The 16,037-nt window shown below is 55.9% G+C and overlaps 4 protein-coding genes across 12 annotated transcripts in view; all 4 read left to right on the plus strand.

The window, feature by feature from the left end:
- The window catches only part of dydc2 (DPY30 domain containing 2), a 61,011-nt gene extending 57,166 nt beyond the window's left edge, over positions 1 to 3,845 (plus strand). The window contains exon 8 of one of the 5 annotated variants that reach the window (XM_076040561.1): positions 3,820 to 3,845. The gene's annotated coding sequence lies outside the window, so the exon portion shown is untranslated. The remainder of the gene's footprint in view (positions 1 to 3,819) is intronic. The other 4 variants (XM_076040563.1, XM_076040564.1, XM_076040565.1 and 1 more) reach the window with 4 other exon arrangements.
- Positions 1 to 9,809, plus strand: part of arhgap27 (Rho GTPase activating protein 27) — a 16,369-nt gene extending 6,560 nt beyond the window's left edge. The window contains exons 3-19 of one of the 3 annotated variants that reach the window (XM_076040543.1): positions 2,003 to 2,434; positions 3,217 to 3,447; positions 3,679 to 3,759; positions 3,913 to 4,035; positions 4,782 to 4,868; positions 4,946 to 5,002; positions 6,567 to 6,634; positions 6,731 to 6,818; positions 7,310 to 7,411; positions 7,492 to 7,590; positions 7,718 to 7,832; positions 7,911 to 8,045; positions 8,154 to 8,252; positions 8,343 to 8,420; positions 8,513 to 8,644; positions 8,748 to 8,853; positions 8,941 to 9,809. In XM_076040543.1, coding sequence (XP_075896658.1) covers positions 2,003 to 2,434; positions 3,217 to 3,447; positions 3,679 to 3,759; positions 3,913 to 4,035; positions 4,782 to 4,868; positions 4,946 to 5,002; positions 6,567 to 6,634; positions 6,731 to 6,818; positions 7,310 to 7,411; positions 7,492 to 7,590; positions 7,718 to 7,832; positions 7,911 to 8,045; positions 8,154 to 8,252; positions 8,343 to 8,420; positions 8,513 to 8,644; positions 8,748 to 8,853; positions 8,941 to 9,112 — 2,205 coding nt within the window. In that variant the 3' untranslated portion in view covers positions 9,113 to 9,809. Of the gene's footprint in view, positions 1 to 2,002; positions 2,435 to 3,216; positions 3,448 to 3,678; positions 3,760 to 3,912; positions 4,036 to 4,781; positions 4,869 to 4,945; positions 5,003 to 6,566; positions 6,635 to 6,730; positions 6,819 to 7,309; positions 7,412 to 7,491; positions 7,591 to 7,717; positions 8,046 to 8,153; positions 8,253 to 8,342; positions 8,421 to 8,512; positions 8,645 to 8,747; positions 8,854 to 8,940 lie in introns of all 3 variants that reach the window. The other 2 variants (XM_076040542.1, XM_076040544.1) reach the window with 2 other exon arrangements.
- A 289-nt stretch (positions 9,810 to 10,098) lies between these two features.
- vps25 (vacuolar protein sorting 25 homolog) lies at positions 10,099 to 12,680 on the plus strand. Its single transcript, XM_076040570.1, has 6 exons — positions 10,099 to 10,251; positions 11,227 to 11,372; positions 11,923 to 11,976; positions 12,051 to 12,139; positions 12,351 to 12,426; positions 12,521 to 12,680. The coding sequence occupies exons 1-6, from the start codon at positions 10,205 to 10,207 to the stop codon at positions 12,631 to 12,633; spliced, it is 525 nt and encodes a 174-aa protein (XP_075896685.1). The 5' UTR covers positions 10,099 to 10,204; the 3' UTR covers positions 12,634 to 12,680.
- Positions 12,681 to 13,437: 757 nt separating this feature from the next.
- wnk4a (WNK lysine deficient protein kinase 4a) overlaps positions 13,438 to 16,037 on the plus strand; it is a 28,993-nt gene continuing 26,393 nt past the window's right edge. For 2 of the 3 annotated variants that reach the window (XM_076040535.1, XM_076040537.1), the window contains exon 1: positions 13,438 to 14,643. In XM_076040535.1, the coding sequence (XP_075896650.1) occupies positions 13,990 to 14,643 (654 nt within the window). In that variant the 5' untranslated portion in view covers positions 13,438 to 13,989. The remainder of the gene's footprint in view (positions 14,644 to 16,037) is intronic. The other variant, XM_076040536.1, reaches the window with a different exon arrangement.

Below are 16,037 nucleotides of genomic sequence, written 5' to 3' on the forward strand. Positions count from 1 at the left end.
CTTTCAGTCTGAGGTGCTGCAGGCGGACGAGGAGGTCGACTGCGATGATGAAGATGATGATGAAGATGGCGGCGGTGGCCACGCCGGTGTGAGTTGGCCCCAGCACCTCTCTGTGGTGGCTCTCCTCAGCCTCTTGTGCCTTGCTTCCCGCTGGGATGGTGGACACCTACTCCAGGGTGAGTCCTGGTCCGAGGGCCCGGCGGGGCCTCGCTGTGCCAGGGGCCAATCAGGTAGGACCTCACTCGCTCTGGCGCTGAACGCTACAACTGGACCCCTACTTGCTTCTTGCTGCGTCGGTGCTGGTGTAGCCCGGACAGAACTCACTCGGTCTGACAGAACCGTGGTCGGTTCCTGTGGTCCTGGTTAGAACTCTCGCTGTCAGCTCTTACCGACAGAATCGTTGAGTTGTTCCTCTGCAGCTGGAGCGATGCGTTCATGCACGGTGGGAATTTCCAGGTGCAGGGTCGGGTCCCCGCGGCGCTGCTGCTCGGTTTGACCTGAAAATAGAAGCGGGTTGGGTTTGTTTTGACGGAAACGTTGAAGCTCCCAGCAGCATCTCAGCCAAGCTTCCGGTCTCCCTGATTGGTCGAGGAGCGTGGCTCAGCTGATTGGAGGGCTGTGGGGGTTCTGGATGGGTCTGAAGGATCGATGGTGCGACTCTTTCATTTCCTGCGTGGAATCAATGAGGTCAGAGGTCATCTGGCGCTCCGCATCAGCGGCTGCAGATCAATGAGAGCGGCGCGGGCGGTCAGCAGTGCGCCGGGCAGACCGGAGCTCTGGACCAGGACCAGGACCAGGACCAGGACCAGGACCGTACTGGTCGTGCTGGCAGTCCTTCAAAAAACACCTTCGCCTACGGTCTCCTGCTCTGATCGGACTTCTCTTTGCGTCCCCCCCCCTCCCCCACCACCACCACCACCACCCAGACACACACACAGCCACACACACACACACACACACAGCCACACACACACTGGGGGAAGCCGATAGGAAGGAGATGTGAGTCTTTTCACTGGTTAGCTTCCAGCGAACCGCTCCGCTCGCACAACAACAAAACAACTGGAGTGATGGGCTCACTGCTCTCCAGTGGAAGGAGTTTCCCCAGCGCGCCGCTGCAGATGTGCAGCGATCTCTGCAGATGTGCAGCGATCACTGCAGATGTGCAGCGATCTCTGCAGATGTGCAGCGATCACTGGCCATGTGACAGCAGTTTGCTCTTGCCAGTGAGCGCTGCGCACGTGTTAGCGTGGAGTCACCGCTGCATCATTCTGCCATCTGCATGTTGGACAACTCGTCAGGACCTCCGCCCACTGTGCGGACGTGAAAACATCCCCCCCCCCCCCCCCAGCAGGTTGTTTTTCTTTTTGTTGCAACTGTTGCTGCCGCCGAGCCCACGCTGCGACGCAAAGACAGAAGTTTGAGTTTGGAGCCGCTGCTGTTTGAAGAAGCTGCAGCAGTGACACCTGACTGCCTGTCTGCCTTCCGTCCACTTCCCTTTCACACATTTAGCACACACACACACACACACACACACACACACACACACACACACACACACACACACACACACACACACAGACCAGGTCTGACTGTTGTTGCTCCGCCTCTAAAACAAAGGAAGCAGTCTGTTGCACAGGGAGTCATGTGACCCTGTTTGGGCAGCAGCAGCAGCAGCCGCCGCAGAAGCTTCTTCCCGATTGGCTGGCACGAGTCGGTTAGAGTCTGATAAGCTCCGCCTTCGTTCACAGCCTCAGTTCCAACCCGAGAGTGCGAGCGTATAAATAGAGTGTGGCGAGGTTCGAGTGCGGTCGCAGCTTCCTGTCAAGATCTGCAGCAGCAGTAGTAGCAGCAGCAGCAGCAGCAGCAGCAGCAGCAGCGGCAGCGGCAGCGGCAGCAGCAGCAGCAGAAGCAGCAGCAGCGGCAGCAGCAGCAGCAGCAGCGGCAGCAGCAGCAGCAGCAGCGGCAGACGATGATGATGATGAACTTGTTTCTTCCTCTCCAGGTGGAACATGACAACGTGCACTCGGCCGTGTACGTCAACGTAGCGCAACTTCGGCAGAGCGTCAGCGAGTCTCCGCCCCCCTCGGCCCCGCCCTCCCGCTCCACTTCCTGTCTGGACGGCGAGGGATGGGAGGTGCACGTTGACCGGGAGAGCGGCCAGGAGTTCTACTACCACCCCCCCACGGGCCGCACCACCTGGGACCTGCCGTCCCCGGACACGCCCCCTCTCTCGCCCGACCCGTCCACCTCCACCGCCTCGCCGCCGTGGGCGTGGCCAGACTGGGAGCAGCTGGTGGATGCGAGCAGCGGGCGGCCCTACTTCTACAACGCCATGTCCGGGGAGACGTCCTGGGAGGCGCCGGAGCCGCTCAGCCCCTACCCTGCTGCCGCCGTGGAGCCCATGAGCGTCCACCGCTTCCAGGAGGAGCAGCCGGTGAGGACGCCCCCCCCCCCCCCCCCCCTCACTGCTCCACTTAGCGGCGCCGCTTTTAGCTCCGCCCCCCAGGGGAACCACCCACATCCAGAACCAGATCTGTCCTGCATCTCCAGACGGCAGCAAGTTTTAGTGTGGCGAGTCTGAGGCCCAGGACTCGCTGAGTCGTGATTCACTGAGCCGTGACTCGCTGAGCTTTGACTCCCTCAGTCGTGACTCTGTGAGCCTCTGAGTCAATGAGTCGTGACTTGCTGAGTTTTGACTCTCGAGCCGTGACTCCCTGAGTCGTGACTCTGTGAGCCTCTGAGTCAATGAGTCGTGACTCGCTGAGTTTTGACTCTCGAACCATGACTCCCTGAGTCGTGACTCTCGAACCATGACTCCCTGAGTCGTGACTCTGTGAGCCTCTGAGTCAATGAGTCGTGACTCGCTGAGTCGTGCCTCTCGAGCCGTGACTCCCTGATTCGTTATTGTTTATGTTTGAGAGGAAACAACTTGCAGCCGCTGACTAGATACAAAGATGGGTGGAGTCATGGTGACATCACCCACTGGCCCTGAGGTTGTTTTCATGCTCAGCAGCGCCACCGCCTGGACCTTTCAGTCCACTTCCAAACTGGAATATTGCGTTTTTGGATGAGTAGAAACATTGCAAGCAGTTTGTAACTCTGTGAGTTTAGGGCTCCTCCCTCAAGTGAAGTGAAACTGGAGGAAGTAACAGAGGAATAATTGACAGTGTGTGTGTGTGTGTGTGTGTGTGTGTGTGTGTGTGTGTGTGTCTTCAGCCTCCCCTGCCGGAGGAGGACTACCCCCAGGAGGACGCAGCTGGCGAGGAACCAGAGGAGGAGCTTCTTGCCGTGGGCCCGTCCAACCTGCATAATGAGTACATGCTGAGTCACGTGACCCGGACCGTCATCCCCCGGGCCAGTCTGGACCGCAGCGCTCCGCAGGGCTGGAACCTCAGCGTGGACCCCAGCGGGACCTGGATCTTCAGCAATGACCACTCCCCAGAGCAGGTGGGAGGAGCCTGGACCTGGTGGGTGGAAGTGGTGGTGGTGGAGGTGGCGGTGCTGCACTGGGCCACTGTGGGCCCGCAGGGACCCTGATCAGAACCCACCTCACCATCTCAGAGGCCTCAGCAGGTGTTGAGGGTTCCTGCAGTAGATGTTGGTGTCCGTCCTCTCCTCCTCTGGAAGAACATCTCACTCTGACCTCTCAATCACCACCACGTGTTTGCTGTGTTGCAGTGGATCAAGTCTGTGGATGAACGGGGGCGGAGCTACTACTACCTGAAGGACGGCTCCAGGTCTCTGTGGGCTCTTCCTGAGGTTGGACCTCCTCCTGCTGCTGCTGCTCTGACTGAAGACCATCACCTGCATCTTCCTCAACCTGTGTGTGTGTGTGTGTGTGTGTGTGTGTGTGTGTGTGTGTGTGTGTGTGTGTGTGTGTGTGTGTGTGTGTGTGTGTGGACCCTCCTGCAGGCCCCTGGAGCTCCACGCCACTTCAGCGTAGAGAATGGTGCAGAGGCGGAGCCTTCAGTAGCCCTGAAGAACTGGAGACACACGATTGGTCCAGCACAGTTCGGCTCGCCGCAGGACGACACGGTGCGCGCACACACACACACACACACACACACACACACACACCCAGCCAGGAGCCTTCCAGATGTATTGCACATTAGTTTGGGTTGGGACCTGAAGGCCCGGATCACCAGAACCCAGAAGGTTTTTACATGACTAAAGCCGTCACAGACCCCCCCCCCCCAGTGGCCAGAGAGGGTATTGCAGACGGTCCTAACATTTCCCCGTCCTGCTAGCGCTGATGTCACATTGAATCCACCAACCGCAGAGCAGACCCACTCGCACTGTCCAATCACGCGGCAGTCTGCTGACAGCGGCGGGAACGTAGACTCTTTGCAGCTTCTTTGTCTCCGTTGGCTCGTCCCTCCAGGGGGCGCCTCTGCCAATCAGGTGGAACGCCAAGGTGACTTTGAACGACATGACGCTGGTATTTAACTGGGTTGGCGTGCCGTCACAGGGAGGAAGCTCAGTGGCGCCCCCCTGTTGTGACCTGGCTGTCTCGCCACTTTACAAAGAACAAAACCAAACCGTTGTGCTTTCTATTCAGGCGGATGCTTCAAAAGCTCCACCGCGGGCCTTCAGATGTCACAATGACTTCATTCTGCCGCCACTTCTGGTTCTCGCCTCAGTAACGTGTCTCCAAACTGAAACAGGAAGCAGCGCCGGGCCCGAGTTAGCCGGCCGGCGTTATAAAGAGACCAGAGCGTAGTTTGAGGTCTGTCTGGCCTCCTTCTCCGCTTTTACTCAAACCTTCCGTCACTCCTCCGCAGCGCTTTGTCCCCGGCCACCGCAGGAACACGTCAGACTACAGCAGCGACAGCTCCAGCGCTGGCAACTCTCCCGAGACGCAGCATCACGTGAGTTCCAGCTCGTCCTGGTTCTTCTGCCGCCGCTCCGGGCTCTGTCCTGACCTGCTCTCCGTCTCCCCGTCAAGGCCTGCGGAGCCGTGAGGAGGCCCTATCACCTGACCTCCAGGTGGCTCCGCTATAACGTGGGTTCTCAGCCGGGTTAGCGCAGAGCATAGATAGCAGAGAGCAGCATCTATCTATGCCTCCTGCAGTCGGGCAGCACGCTGCCCTCAAAGCTCCTCGGGATGCTGCTTCTCCAGCGAGACCAGTGATGGACTCGCTGCCAGCACCTCTCACCTGTCTGTCACCTGCAGCCATCAGACCCGAGGCTCTTCTCTCCGCCTCCTCATCGCAGTGAAAAGTGCAGGGGTGAAACTCGTGGTAGAGTTGCTAAGCGTCCCTTCAAATACAGAACCGTCCCGTAGTCGACGACGAACTGGTGCGGCCATGTTTCTGAGTTGTCTAATTTCGTCTTCATCGGGTTTGCATTCAAGAGCGTCGCCTGGGCTGTGTCTCAGTTCAGGCTCTGCATCCTTGAAGTGCGCATTTTGAGAGGAGGTTGCGTCACAGCACTGCGCGACGTTTTGTCCCAATTCCCAAAAGAAAAGAAGGACGCTCCAAATGCTCCCTACTGTTAGCCCATTCCAAGGATCTATCCTTCAACTCCAGGAAGCTCTGCGTGCTGCTGCAAAGCATCCTGGGATGCTGGGAAGTCGGCTGAAATTAGCGCCATCTACTGGCAAAGACACCACGTATAAATTTAAGTATTGAAGTTTCACATAAAGTATCCAGTTTATAACGCAGGGTTTTTACTGATTTGATCATCCAACGCCATCGTTAGATGGCGAACCAATGGTTAGCTTGATGCTATGAAAACGTCACTTCCTGGGTTGGCCAGCAGGAGGGAACGGCGGTGACGCAACCAGGAAATACGCCCAAGGCTAGACCGTCCCCTGTGGTTACCGGGGAGGCGGGGTTTGGGTCGGTCCTTCTTAGGCCGGGTCCTTGGAGGACGCTTCCTTCAGACGGAGGACGCTCGGTTTGAAGGGTGCAGACCCTGGATTGAGACACAGCACTGGGTAGCTGCAGGCAATACCATTGGCCAACCCAGTCGCAACCGCTGCGTCCTGGCTGTGTGGAGCAGTAGGCTGTGAATCCGGACCACTGGTTCTGTTGAGCTTTATTGATTTCACTCCTTGGTAAAAGCCGTCCATCCGGCACTTTATTGATTGTTGGGTAAAAATATGTTCAATTCAAAGATTTCAATAGAGTTTAAACATTCAGCTCATCTCTGATGTCTGTTGGGAACAAAGCAGTTCAAACTGTGAGAACCATAGACCTTTTTTTAAAAGCCTGTTTTAAGTTGTGATCGACCACTGCTGGCGAGCCACTGGCCTGTGAAGGTCATGACCCCGAGCACTGCGGGGGGAGGGTGGAGGGAGGGGGGGCTCCTATATTGTTCTGAATGGAACTTGGCAACACTACGTATGAGACAAACCTGCTGCCACTTTTCTTGCGAGGTTCTCTGCTTTTTCTTTGTTCATCTTCATCAGTCGTCATCACCACCAGCGTCCTCCGGTTTGTCTTGAGTCTCCTCCCTCCGCTCGGCAGGGAACGCCGGCGTCAGGCCGTCTTTCTGCTTCTCTTCTCCTGCCGTCCACTTCTTCACTTCCTGACTTCCTGTCTTTGTCACGTTCCACGTTTCAGGTGCAGAACTTGGAAAAAGCCGGAATCCTCAACAAAACAAAAGTGTGCGAAAACGGAAAGAAAGTGAGGTGAGCTCGGCGGCCTTTGGGGTTGCGGGGCGTCCCAGGTGACCTCTGACCCCGGCCCTCTTCATCCCTTCGTCCCGCTGTGCTCTGCTGTTCCAGGAAGAACTGGAGCCAGACGTGGACGGTCCTGCTGGGCGGCGTGTTGACCTTCCACAAAGACCCAAAGTCTGCAGCCACCGGCGCCTTGGTACGACGGCCAGCAGGGGGCCTCGCTGAGGGCAAACAGGCCTTGGTCTCTCAGTCCTGGGTTCCTCTCTCTGGAACAACGTCTCATTTCCCAGCTTCATCTTTGATTGGAGATATTTTCAGAACCGGTTCTCAGTAGTGAGCCATTTGTTCTGACATGCAAATCGCCCACGATGCCTTCGCGTGACAGCTGTGTGAGTCTGACTCACCTGCAGCACCTTCCAGTCACGTGAACGCAGCTTCATTGCTCTGCCCCGCCCACTGAGTCTGACTCACTGGAGGTTGAAGCAAAACCAGATTGATCAGAATCTGAATCTGAGGGGAAACCAGTGAGGAAAGAACAAACACTGGTTGACTTCTAACAAAATAAACCACTGTCACGAGGAGCCAGTCTGTTGAACGACTCCTTTCAAAGAGTCGTGAGTCCCCGGGTGCCTGATGGATGAGCTTCACACTGAAGGTGGATGCTGATGCTTTCTTCTCCCCACTCAGAACAAGACCAATCAGATTGTCCCAGAGTTCACGGTGGACCTGCGGGGGGCGACGTTGGGCTGGGCCTCCAAGGACAAATCCAGCAAGAAGAACGTGTTGGAGGTGGGTGGAGGCCACAAACATCTCACACTGACCTCAGGAGGCCGGGGACTCGCTCTGAACTCTTCTTTTCTCTCCTCCAGTTGAAAAGTAAGAGCGGAGTGGACTTCCTGGTCCAGTACGACACCGAGAGCATCATCAGTGACTGGTACAAAGTCCTGACCGACACCATCCGACAGCTGGTGAGTCCGTCGGCCCAACACGTTCCTTCCAGCTCAGCTTTGTGGACCAAAGCCACCTTGTTGTCATTGGATGCTGTGAGTTGGTTGGGGTGAAGGAGTTGAGTGCAGCCGTGTCGCTGCTCCCCAGGAGTACCAGGAGCAGCGCTCTGACGAGGAGGACGGCGAGCTGTACGAGAAGGTCGGCGCCCAGGATGGAGCGGCGCCAGGAGACAAGTTTGGCAGCGGCGGAGACAAGCGGCGCCGTGAGTCTGACGTCATCACCATCACCACCATCACCATCACCACCATCACCACCATCACCATGTCCTCTCCTCCTCCAGCCTCCAGGCCCAGCGTGGTTCACTCGTCCAGCTCGGTGGGGGACAGCGACCCCAAGAAGGTTCGCACCAAACTGATGAAGTTCCTGATGAAGCGGCCGACGCTGCAGTCGGTCAAGGAGAAAGGATACATCCGAGGTTGGAGTCTCCGCCTTCGCACAGGCCACGCCTTCTGCCTCACGCAGCATTTCCATTGGCTGTCTGCTGCCTGCTTCTCATCTTCTCCCCCCCCTTCCCCCCCTGCAGACAACGTCTTTGGCTGCCACCTGGGGGAGCTGTGTGCACAGGAGCGGACGACAATCCCACGTTTTGTGGAGAAGTGTGTGAAGGCGGTGGAGCGGAGAGGTAGAGCTGCCGGTTGCTGTTGTGTGTGTGTGTGTGTGTCGCTGTTGTGCGTGTGTTGCTGTGACGGTGCTGTGTGTGTCTGTGCGGCAGGTCTGGACATCGACGGGCTGTACAGAGTCAGCGGGAACCTGGCCGTCATACAGAAGCTCCGCTACAAAGCCGACCACGGTACGTTGAGGCCGCGGCCTCGTCTGAGTGCCGCAGCGGCGCCCCCTGCTGCCCTCTGACGCGCCGTGCACCCTTGCTGTGTCCCCACACAGAGGAGCTGGACTTGGAGGACGGCCAGTGGGAGGACGTGCACGTCATCACCGGCGCCCTCAAGCTGTTCTTCCGGGAACTTCCGGAGCCGCTCTTCCCCTTCAGCCACTTCAACAGGTTCATCACAGCCATCAGTGAGCGACTCCTGCTGCAGCTCCGTCCGCAGGGCAGCCGTCTGCCTCTCGCCTCCGGCCGTGGTCGGATGTGAAGTCGCACTCATCCTCTTCTTCTCTTTAGGAATCCCCGATTACAACTCAAAGCTGTCGTGCATCTACGAGCTGGTGAGGTCACTTCCTCCTCCGAACCACGACACCATGAAGCTCCTTTTTGGCCATTTACGCAGGTGACTGCAGCCATTCGCGCCCACTTCCTGTTTGCCCCGCGCCGGTTGGTGGAAGGCGTCACGTGTTCCTCCCTCTCTCTCCGACAGGTTGATTCACTACGGCGACAACAATCGCATGACTGTGCAGAACGTGGCCATCGTCTTCGGCCCCACGCTGCTCAGGCCGGAGACGGAGTCGGCCAACATCACCATGTTCATGGTCTTCCAGAACCAGATCGTCGAGTTCATCCTCAACGAGTACGAGCGCATCTTCCACTGAGGCTGCAACTCCGGTCTGAGCCAGTAGGGGGCAGTGCTGGGCTCAGGAGAGAATAGAGAAGATCCCATCCCGCTTTGGCCAGAATATTTGAAGGCGCGTCGCCGCTGTTCCCACTGACTCTGAAGAAGGTCGGCGCCGAGGTCCTCGGCAGGACCTCCGGGCCAGAAGCAGAACTGGGCCAGACCGGTTCTGTTCTGCGTCTGGGCGCCGAAGCTCCTGTCAGGGCAGAGGTTTGCACCAGAATGAATCTGTGTCTTCACCCCACAAGTCACTTTGTGCAGATGACAAATGTTGGTTTGTTTGCAGTCGTCTGAACCGAGGTGATGTTTGTCTGCGTCAGAAGACCAAGGATTGCTCCCATCTTTATTTTTTAGGAAAGTCTGATGCTGTTTAAATATTGTCTGACCTTGGAAACTGCAGTTTATTACACACAGCAATAACAGAGATTTGAGTTCTAACCCTGTGATTTTATTGCATGGTGTCTTTCACCTGCAGATTTTAATGTAATACGGAAATGTACAGAAGACTTAATATAGTATTTTGCTGCACTTGATTTTGACATTGTGTACTTCTGCAAGCTGTAGACGGTCTTCCACTGAATTGTAACACATTGTTGACCATGGAAAGACTAGTGATGTGTTGTTTTGGCTTTCAGATCATTGAGGCTGTGAAACATAAAAATAATTCTGGAAATGAATCATGACCTGTATATAGAATAAGATGATATAGTTGTAGAGGTATTGATATATAAATAGAGAGAGGGTGTAACCGTAATAAAAAATAACTTTGTAAAAAAAAGAAAAGAAAAAAGAGTGGCACTTTTTTCCCCCCTATTTTTTTTTATAGAATAAATAGAGATATTTTTGATGACGTAAAGACGAACGACTGAACTACAACCTAGTGTGTGTGTGTGTGTGTGTGTGTGTGTGTGTGTGTGTGTGTGTGTCCCACGATAATAATCATGACATATGTGTCATTTTTGGGTAGTTGTTTATATTTAAGCGTAAAGTACGTCCGTATAATTCATCGGAGCCATTTGAGTGTCGGACGCGTTTCCGGAAGCTGTCAGCAGCGAACACAGCGGTAGCTGCGATGAGTTTCGAGTGGCCCTGGCAGTATAACTTCCCGCCGTTTTTTACGTGAGTACATGTTGTTTCCTGCAGCGCAGAACTGCGAACTGTTTGCTGCTCAGACTGGGTTCGTTTCCGACTCGGTTTACTGGATGTCCACGCGTTTGATCTGCGAGCTGCCGTAATATTAGCTGGTCAACTACCTAGCGGGCGGCTACGGAAGTAGTGTAGTTTCACCCCCTTGTAGTTTGTTGTGATTATGTGACAGTGGCATCATTTCAATGCGTTGGTCGTCGTTGTTAAAGGCGCAACAGACTTTACACACACACACCCACACACACACACACAAAAAAAATTGTAAATTGTAAAGTGTGTTTTAGCAGCATGCTCAGGTTAGCTCAGGTTAGCCCGGGTTAGCCCAGGCTTGCATGTCCAGGTGTCAGTCGGCTCAGCTGTCGCCTCTCTCAACAGAACTTTGTGTGTTTCGCCAGCTAATAGTTCCAAGCAGTTGGCCTCGGTTTTTTTTTACAGGTTAACCGCTGCGGAAGGTTTCTTCGACGAGCTCACGCTTCATTGATCCAAACAGCCGATAATAGTGTCGAGAAGATTGATCGTGATGTTTGAGAGTTTATGTAAAACCAGGCGAACAGTCCAACTTCCGGCTCAAGCATAGACCAGTGTTAGCTCAGGCAAGTCTTTAGACTTGACAAAGAAAATCAAACCAGCGGGGAGATCTCATAACACAACACTGGGTCACAGTATCAACAAAACCATTATAGTGTTTTTGATATTTGCCCGCACTTAAAACAAACAGAACACGATGTCATAATCCGGTCTTCGTGCTCAGTGACGTCACCAAAAGCCAATCAAGGCTCGTTACATTGTAAGAGCTGCTGTTTACATCTGACTGGCTGAGTGATTGAACTGGACCCAGGCCAGTTTGCAGCAGTTTGCTCACTTCCTGTGTGCTGGATGATGATGATGATGATGATGATGATGATGATGATGATGATGACGAAGGTGGTTCTCTCTGCTGTCTGTCAGGCTGCAGCCCAATGTTGACACCAGACAGAAGCAGCTGGCGGCCTGGTGCTCGCTGGCGCTGTCGTACTGCCGCCACCACAAGCTCTACACCCTGGACGTGATGGAGGCTCAGGAGAGCCCCGTGTTCAACAACAAGAAGATAGAACGTATCCCCACGCCCGTCCTCCCTTGGTCCCTCGCTCTCCTGACTGGAGGCAGTGGTGCGGGTGTCCGGTGGGATGTGAAGTCCTGGTCTTCAGAACCACGGCTGTCTGTCCTGTTGTTGTCTCACTGCCTCCAGGCTGCTCGCTGGAAGCACCTCGGCTCAGGCTGAACTCCCAGTAGTTTGCCGTTGAATGGGACGACTGCAAAGTTTATGTCTTAAAAATGTTTGTTTTTTGAAGTTTATGATTGGAATGAAGATTTCGTAAGTGCTTGGCGTGATGCAGGAGGGTTTAACATTTGTGTTTTTATGTAACTGAAAGCAGAATTTGAGGGCAGAGTGTTTTGTGTTGTTTTTAACTGGTTTTAATGGAGGAGGATGATGATGATGATGATGATGATGATAGAAGTGCTGTGAACGTCGCTCATCCTGAGCACCACTTCTGACTTCAACCTAAAGGTGCAGGCTGCCGTTGACTCAGAATCACTCAGAATGTTTGTGATCCCATAAATGATCCTGGCTGTTGAGTTGCTCGAACTTAACCGACTCCTCAGGCAAACTGTCGCTGGAGGCCATTCAGGTGGTGTTTGAGGAACTGAAGAAAAAAGGTATGGTTGTTTCGCTCTCTCCTGAAGCAGAATGGCCTCGGACAGCTTTCAACCCCGGTGCCGTCTCATCTCAGGCAACCTGGAGTGGCAGGACAAGAACAAGAGCCGCTGCCTGGTGATGTGGAGACGGCCGGAGGAGTGGGCCAAGTTCATCTACCAGTGGGTGAGTGTGAGGAGCGAGAAGACCAGGAGCAAGTCCTCGTTCCTCTCAATCCTCACTGAGCAGCTGAGAGAAGACAGCGACTTTCCAGAGTCATTGAGATCCACATATAAAATATTGATGAAAATAATATCATATTGAAGCCTTGCAGAGAGGCTGCTGCTGCTGCTGCTGCTGCTGCTGCCTCAGTCAGGTGCTATCATTCACCCTGCAGGTCTCCAGGAACGGGATGGTCAACACCGTCTTCACTCTCTACGACCTCTCCAACGGCGACGACACCGAGGGGGAAGGTAGGAGGAGCGCGTGCCGGCTGGGGCTCTGCGATTGGCCGGGCAGCTGCCGCCGACTGACTTCCTGCTTCCTGTTTCCTGCTTCCTGCTGCAGAGTTCCACGGCCTGGAGGAGTGGATGCTGCTGCGCTCGCTGCAGGCGCTGCAGAGCGAAGGCCGAGCCGAGATCATCACCACGGACGACGCCAAGGGGGTCAAATTCTTCTGAGGACCGGCCCACACACACACACACACACACACACACACACACACACACATGCAAGACCACCAAGACAACCAGTCTTATGGTTTTGGGGGGGGGAAGCATTTGAGGAGACACCTTGTATATATGTGAGATTTTTACCCATTGTAGTCAATCCTTAATGACCACCTGGACTGTTGGCTCAGAGGCTCCGCCCCCATTTCGACAGTCCCGCCTCCACGTCAACGGCACCGGGAGGGGGGGGGGGGCAACACGAGGAGTTCTGTCCCCTTTGGAGAGTGAATGTTTCCAGAAGAAGAAGAAGAAGAAGAAGAAGAAGGTGGTGTCAGGAGAAGGTTGAGGTGGTCCTGGTGTTTGAAGAGTGGAGGTGGACTGAGGAAATGTTGCTGACATCCTCTCGCTGTGCAGCCGCTGCAGTCGCTGCAGTCTGTCAACTTCCAGCTTCCTTTTTAAATCCTCTGTCAGATTAAAGCTGAGTTCTTTTTCTAAAACTGTGTCTGGATTCTTCCCGCCTGATGGCCTCGTGCAGCTGCAGTCGCGGGCCGTGCAGTGACGTCGAGTCCCCGCGGTGTAGCGCTGTTATCTGTCATTGGTAACAGCAAGCACACCGCCCTCTACGGGACGGGTGCGGCCACTGCACCGCTCACTCCCCTTTTCCACTCGGCCCCCTTGTGCAACACAACAGTACTGCACACACTCACCATTCACTGGAAGATCCAGCAGGTGGCGCTGGTCAACCGGTGAATCTCCAGCAGGTCATTTTCCCCCGCGTTTAAAGCAGAATTGAGCGGAAACTTCCTGCTGAGAGGCGGAAGCACAGCCGGGAAACCTGTGTGACTGCTGACCGTCTCCCTGCCTCCCGCAGCGGATTAGATTAGACGAGCGCGACAGAGGCGCGTGAGCGTGCAAAGAGGGGCGTCAGGTGATCCCTTAATGACCTGTTGCGGATCAAACAGCTGTGGGAGGAGTCGGTGGCTGGCGCGCTCCCGGTGCGCGCAGGACGCGCGGCGCTCCAGAGGACGGTGGGTGCAGTATATGAGGCCGTGGTGGCTCAGGAGGAGCAGCAGCAGGAGGAGCAGGAGCAGCAGCAGCAGCAGCAGCAGCAGCAGCAGCAGGAGCAGCAGCAGCAGCAGCAGCAGCAGCAGCAGCAGCTCTGCGATGAGTGACTGCACCGCGTCCGCCGTGGCTGCAGCTGAACTCGGCTGAACTCGGCTCATCAGACCGCTGACATCACGGAAAGTGGCGCCCAGGCTGATTGGAGGCTGATTGGAGGCTGATTGGAGGCTGTAGGTGACGCCGCTCCGCCACTTTGTATCTCTTCACTTCCAGCTTCTGAACCCAGAAGGTGTCGGAGCCGCCGTCATGTCCCACGCGCAGCTCCAGATGGCAGCGCGCGGCTTCCCGCTGCTGTCCTCCCTGGACGGGGCCGAGGACTGCCTGTCCCGGGTCCCGTCCGCGCTGAGGACCCAGCACGGGCTGGGCGCGCGGAGGAACTCGTATGGGCTGCAGAAGATCAGCATGGACGTGGACTCTCCACTGTACAGTGGCGTGCTGTCCAAGGCCATGTCCTGGTCAGCGGAGAACATCCCGAGCCTGGCCGAGTCCAGGGCAGAGGAGGAGGAGGAGGAGGAGGAGGAGGTGGAGGAAGGGAAGAAAAGGGGCCAGTTCCCCACCGCCGGTACCGCCGGTACCGCCGGCTCCAACACCGAGCCCGAGCCCGAGTCCGAGTCTCCGGCCGCAGGCTGGGACCCCCCGCAGAGACCCGCACGGGATGGCAGCTCGGAGTCTGAGGGGGAAGTTGACAACAGACACCGGCGCAAGGTCCCGTCCAGCGTCAGGTTGGACACCCGCTGGGAGCAGGAGGAGAAGGAGGACGTGGAGACCAAAGCCGTGGCCACCTCGCCAGAAGGAAGGTACCTCAAGTTCAATATCGAGATCGGACGAGGCTCCTTCAAGACCGTCTACAAAGGCCTGGACACGGAGACCACGGTGGAGGTGGCCTGGTGCGAGCTGCAGGTAGGAGGCTGTGCTGGACTGGTCCACTGGTCCACTGGACTGGTCCCCTTTACTGGTCCTGCCAGTGTCTCTGTCTATCTTTCACTTCTGTCTAAACCCTCTGTTCTGGAAGTATACCCTCTATGATGTCACAAAGGGCACTCATACCTCTCCCAGGGCAGTGACCACACCCCCAGCAAGGTGTTGGCTCCGCCCCCCGTGACAACCCTTGTTTTTGTCTCCTTCCAACAAAGCCTGTTTTTTTTTTTTATCAGGGGGCTGTGAACATCGGGCTAACTTTTCTCTTTGACTGGACGAGGGCCGAGCGAGGCCTGCGGTGAGGCCGGCTGCTGGTCTGTTCTTATACCATCAATGGTTTTGACTGTTTCTTGTGTGGACTGGCGACTCCACGCTGGTGCTTTGTCAACGGGAGACTCGTCAGCCTTCTAATCTGCTGACTATTTCCCCCGCTGACCTTGACGTCGGGCTGCGCCAGGCGTGGTCATGTTTACCGGGTCGTCCCGTCAGCCGCCAGCTCGGCCCGGTGGTCTCGGCCCGCCGCCGTCCTGCTAATCTGTGTTTTCATTGAGCTCGGCTCACTGGAGGAGTTCCTCAGTGCTGCCAGCTGATTGGAGGGAGAGGAGAGGGGAGGCATTCTGGGAGCTGGCTCCGCTGCCGCATGTCCACACACACACACACACACACACACACACACACACACACACACACACACACACACACACACACACACACGCACAGTGTGAGCGACTCCCAGCTGCTGCTGGAGGATTTAAAAGTTTAAGCTTCAAGTCTCAGTGTGTGTGCGTGAGTGTGAGTGTGTGTGCGTGTGCGTGTGACGTCTGTTCATGTCTGCCGGCTGCTAACACCGCTAACACCGCTAACACCGCTAGCACCTCTCAGGTGTGATGCTGCTCCACTTCCTGTGGCTGCTCTCCCAACCTCCTCCTCCTTCCTCCTCAGGCTGCTGGTCACACCTGCCAGTGACCAGCAGCTCTCAGGTGACCAGGTGACAGCGTCTGTCTGTCTGTCTGTCTGTCTGTCTGTCTGTCGGTGGTGCATGGCGGCTGTAAACAGAGGGCTAAGTCGATTATCATTTGCCCAGGATGAGATAAGACAGAAGAGCGAGTTTACAGCGAGGATGTTGACGGTGCCACCTACAGGCAGCAGGTGGCCGCTTGCTGAATATGACAGTGAGAGGGTCACTGACTTGTGGGTAGGGGAGTGGGTGGAGGGGTGGGGGGTCGGGGTGGGGAGTGGGGGGGGTCAGGTGGAGGCCGACCTGTCGTCACCACAACACATAACAGCTTGTTTTGGGCTGGAAGTCAGAGGAGCTGATGTCCCTGCACAGGCACAACATCCCCAGGCTGGGGCGGGTGAGGGAGGTGGGGGAGGGG

Source organism: Nelusetta ayraudi, unplaced genomic scaffold, assembly GCF_046127955.1.
Source record: "Nelusetta ayraudi isolate G7.1 ecotype Tasmania unplaced genomic scaffold, CSIRO-AGI_Nayr_v1 ptg000061l, whole genome shotgun sequence".
In the NCBI taxonomy this organism is placed as follows: domain Eukaryota; kingdom Metazoa; phylum Chordata; class Actinopteri; order Tetraodontiformes; family Monacanthidae; genus Nelusetta; species Nelusetta ayraudi.

Bases quoted from the DNA above. Each gene is read 5' to 3' on its own strand.
- vps25 (XM_076040570.1), top strand. From the start codon at position 10,205: ATGAGTTTCGAGTGGCCCTGGCAGTATAACTTCCCGCCGTTTTTTAC. The intron at 12,140-12,350 runs GTGAGTGTGAGG...TTCACCCTGCAG, and splicing joins CCAAGTTCATCTACCAGTGG to GTCTCCAGGAACGGGATGGT. The intron at 12,427-12,520 runs GTAGGAGGAGCG...TTCCTGCTGCAG, and splicing joins CGACGACACCGAGGGGGAAG to AGTTCCACGGCCTGGAGGAG.